This window comes from Branchiostoma floridae, chromosome 3, assembly GCF_000003815.2.
Source record: "Branchiostoma floridae strain S238N-H82 chromosome 3, Bfl_VNyyK, whole genome shotgun sequence".
NCBI classification, from domain to species: domain Eukaryota; kingdom Metazoa; phylum Chordata; class Leptocardii; order Amphioxiformes; family Branchiostomatidae; genus Branchiostoma; species Branchiostoma floridae.
In genome coordinates this window covers 19,196,143-19,200,973 of record NC_049981.1, presented here as the reverse complement: position 1 = coordinate 19,200,973, position 4,831 = coordinate 19,196,143, and the positions used below count along the sequence as shown (strand labels likewise).

Sequence of the window (4,831 nt, the reverse complement as noted above, 5' to 3'; positions counted from 1 at the left end):
TGATATCTGTGGATAGGTACTGGCAAAATGAAGGGTGAATTTGATTATGGACCACCTGGTAGGTTCCTGTGGTACTGCAATAGAATTTTCAGTTTTAATATCTCGTGTTGTGGACATGCTAGGGTCATGAATTTTCAATGGTAGATAGCACTTGGGCTCATAAAGATTTAGTATAGGTTGCCACACTCTTGTGCACAACGTATGTTGTTATGAGAGTTGTGCCTGTAATCTGACATTATCACAAATCATACTGTCGGAACTTGAAGACAAACATAGACATCAGTGTATATTGATGAACAATGACACATGACTTACAGTCAAGCCTCTCTACTCTCTGGTATGATGCAAGGCTTCCATCTGTAAATAAAAGGCAACGGTCACATAAATTGTAAATACTGCAAAACACAACACACTCCACAAAGCTGTTGCTACCATTTTTCATGGAAAAGCTTACTCTTGTCTTGTTTAAAGGTTTCTTTTAGAACACAAAGAGTGGTTGAAATCAGGGCTCACAACTATGAGTAACACTGTTTTTCTTGCTTATAGAGCTATATCTACATGTATGGCCATTCTTCTCAGATTTTCTTAAGTTCAATCACAGAATACAGCCAAAACTGCAGATAACAGCCACTCAGGGGACCAATAAAATCTAGTCTATAAGGACAGGTGGTCACTATAGACAGGATTCTTAATGCTTAGGTAAATGGGCCAAATCATCTCAGGGATAACCAAAACTAGGTATATCGGCCAGGTGGTCCTTATATAAAGACGGTCAGTTGTACAGCTTTGACTGTAAATAGATGACTACAAAATTTTCTGTAAAACATATTCACTGTACATATACAGACTTTAAAACTCTGTTCCAAGATTCTAGCAGGTAGTTCTATGTGAGGTGAAGACTGTATCATGGAACAGCCAAGATACTGGGTTAGCGGATTTGAGTTCAAGGGGCTATGGGTTTGATTCCTGGTTTTCCTGACTAGATGCTGTGTCCTTAGGAAGGCAATTAACATGACTTTCCTCATTCCAGCCAGGTGTAAAAATGGGCAACTGTCTTCAGTTGGGGAGGCAAAAGGCAGTAGAAGGAGAGGGATGGACTCTGCTTTCCAATACCGAGCCCTAGACAAAATGGATAGCAACCCACTGCCCTTACAGCCTCAAAAAGGCTCTGGGACTACCTTTACCTTTACCTATGTGAGGCAGAGGCAGACTTACAGGAGTCTTCAGTAACCAGGGATGCCGAGGGAATGTCCCCACGACTACCCAGAATGCTTCTGAGCCATTTGCAAGGAAGGCTTTCATGAGAAGGACTTCCGTAGGCTGAAAGAGAAGGTGAGTCTTAGGAACAGAGACAGACAGAATACAGGACAGGTGTGAACTTCAGGTGAGAAACACAATAAAAGTGCAGGGCTCAACATGCCTCATTTCTGGACAACAAGGTTCTTTGTTCACAACCAAGATATACACAACAGTGCCGTCATTTTGGAATTATGAAAGTGATGACTTTTTAGCATTCTACTTTTGATCTTGGAGAACAACTGTCTGTATATTTGGCAAGGCTTTATGTTTGGGATCACATTGTTAGCAGCAGCATCTAGCTGGAATGCAAAATAATACCAGTCAGTATTGACCTGAGGAAGGTAACAGACGGTCGGAAATGTCGGCTTGTTGCAAATACACATGTACCTTGGTTGTGACTTGTGACTTGTGAGTAATCAACCTTGTTTTCCAGTTATTTACCAACCAGAAGAAATTATAGGATTCATGGATGACTAATGTCTGTTTTATTCTTCCTTCATGTAATTCATAAAATTGAGCCAGTATTCTTTTAGCTTGTGAAATTACAAGTTGTCCACGTTTCTTTCAGAAATTTCAATTATCTAAGGCAAATAGACGAATCCCATAGCCCCGCCCACCTCTGTCATTGGTCAAACTATTTAGGGTCAAGCTATCATTGGTTGAACTGCCGGTTGTGATTGATAGTCTCATAGGTCTATTGCACGCAACTGATGGGTATATCGAGCCCTGAAATGCCTTTACAGAAGTCTTAATAACACTGCTAGAAGACTAGATCTGAATCTAACAGAAAGAACAAATCAAGAACACCATAGGAAACACAGAAAGGTGGAGTCATAGCATTAACTCAATGAGTCATGTTAAAAAAGGAATACTTTAGGGAGTTAAAGCAGTTATGTGGACAGTGGATTCAAATGTGGTTACTGTAACAGATTTAGTACAGAAAAATTAAATAAGGCAGTAAGGATACAAAAAGGACAATACAATACAGAAACAGCCTTTAAAGCAGGGCTGTCTCCAACTTTATTCTTCCTGTCCCACTCATTGGTTGGGTGCCCATTATGTCGATTTTTCCTGATAAATCTGTCATTTGAAGCTTACAAAAAAACATTTTCATTCGATGACATGTATGTTGTATAAATTTTTTGTCTGCCAAGTGATATTTTTATGTCCCAACAAGAAAATTTTCGACCCCGGATGGAAAGACGGGTCCTGAAAACAGCCCTGCTTTGAAGTAAAAGTATACAAAGCACTATAAGCAGAGGCAGAGGTTACTGACCTTCTTGGATTGGGATCGATTCGCTGCTGACGGAGTCCGACAGCGACCCCAGCTCCCTGCTATCCTTCGAGTTATTCCTCTGGTGCTTCTTCCGGCGGAAGAAACTGCGGCGAGCCGTGGCGGAGTTGCGGCGTGCAGACGCACTCTTCAGTTCTTCTTCTCCAGCGATTTCTGACATGCTCTTCTTGCGAGCAAGCTCTTGCTCCAGGCTACAAAATAACAAAGGCTGGCTAAACTTAAGTATATCACACTTAAAAACCAGATCAGTTATGTTACAGGAAATAAGATGAAAAAACTAACTCAAGGCTACAAAATTAAATCCATTCATAAACTGAAGCACTAATACATGTCCTCTGAGGGTGTATTTTGTAGGCTAGAGCAGCAGTTGCATTTTATTGTTTCTGTCCACATTTGAAATTAGTGACAGTGAAAATTTGATAAATTAAACTTAACAATAAACATGTACGGGGCCCAAAATCAATTTGGAATAGGTGCACCTAGCCCTCAAATTTAGATGCACAGAACGAATCTTAGGTGCACCGCCTAAAATAAAGTGTCAGGGGAACCTAGCTACAAACTTTACTTATAATGTTACCCACAGTATAAAAGTAGGTGTACAAAAGTACATATGCACCCAGTATTTCGAGCCCTATAAAATACATTACAATTTCCTTACGCAGTCTTGCTGGGGATCAGCCCACACTCTATCTTGTTACCCTCTTCATCGATGGCCCATGCTTTCCATAGTCCCATCATGCCCTGGGGCATGGTGTTCTCTACAAAAAGAATGTCATCCTTGCGCATGGTCAGCTCTCCGTCGTTCTCAGCTAGACGGTCAAACAAGACTCTGTGGACGAGTGACAGATATGTCAGGTTTTGAACCCGTCATTCATTTTATGCAGTATGTCTCTATGTTAGCAACGACATAGCCATTAGCCTTTAGTTGTCATTAACCACACTGTACCAGAGACGCCTTGATCTGTACATGTATGAACTTCACACAATCTGTATTAAAATCCTCCACTTTCTCTAGTTGGTTGCCTCCAGAATGTGAGAGCATACATGGCAAAGCACTCAGCTCCAAAGGCAAAATTTCACAAAGCAGATACAGAACTTCTAGGTTTAGAAACAACACTTGCCATTTTTTACAAAACTACTGAATGACAACTGATCTTGATCTTTTGTCTTAAAGTTGATAAATAACATAATAGTGTACACCAGAGAATTTAATACCAATTGTTAGACAAGCCTCAACCCAGTGCTTTTGTGGCTGCTTTGGTATGGTATTGAATGTGACTTCATTGTAATCTTTTTAACAAATCAAATAAACCAGTTGTTCATTCATTCATTGTCATAACAGGAAAATCAGAAATATTTAAGGGTACTATACCATACCTGATATAGAATGCGTCTCCTGGCAAGTCCTTTATCTTCTTGAATTCTGAAAATAATGATATTAAGATTTACTTCAGCAATAGATCAACATATCACTAATAAACTAGTTCTGTGGAATTTTCCCCTTGTGTGATTTTATCTTTCACAAGTGCACAATAAGGAGACCAGTCATGGATTAGAACTCTATACCTGAACAACCTTAACTGCAGGGCCATCGTATGTGGAGTACTTACTTGCAAGGTTGTACTGTGCCAGGATGGTCACCTTTTCTGCAGGCTTCATCAGTTCCATGGTGGCCTGCTCAGCAGTCGCCTGGCGCAAGTTTACGCCATTAAACTGTGGGGAAAAGCAAAATAGTTCTCAAATACAAAATGTATCGAGTTCCAAGAACTTTCAAAATCATACCGAATACAGTCAAAACTGTAGAAGTGAACACATATAATTACAGAAGGACCACATGGCCAATGTAACATTTGGCAGTCCCTTTTTCATGGCAATGTAACATTTGGCAGTCAAATTTATAATTTTTCTGATCAACCCAACCCAAGATAAGAAATCCTGTTTGTACTGACCACCTGTCCACATAGAACAGATTATATAAGTTCCGAATGGTCTTTGCCTACCAGTGGACTAGCCCCCTGTTGTAGTGATTACACAAAGCTGTGTGGCCTAGGGCTATAGAAATGAAGATGAGCCATTTCACCATTTGGTGTATGCAAAAATGACTTAACCTTTAGCTTTTCAGCATGGTCTGTACGTTTCATTTTGGATATAAAATTTTGTAGAAAAAGATTGTTTTCAGTTTCATCCTACCTCGAGGACTTGGTCAGCTGGGAAGAGCCCAGACGGCCCACTGGCTGG

General features: G+C 40.3%; 1 protein-coding gene across 1 annotated transcript in view; it reads right to left on the bottom strand.

Moving 5' to 3' along the window:
* LOC118411727 (disks large homolog 5-like) overlaps window positions 1-4,831 on the bottom strand; it is a gene marked incomplete in the record, with an annotated part of 47,774 nt that overhangs the window by 10,820 nt on the left and 32,123 nt on the right. The window contains 7 exon segments of the mRNA XM_035814209.1: window positions 316-357; window positions 1,216-1,320; window positions 2,576-2,784; window positions 3,252-3,422; window positions 3,971-4,016; window positions 4,204-4,306; window positions 4,784-4,823. Coding sequence (XP_035670102.1) covers window positions 316-357; window positions 1,216-1,320; window positions 2,576-2,784; window positions 3,252-3,422; window positions 3,971-4,016; window positions 4,204-4,306; window positions 4,784-4,823 — 716 coding nt within the window.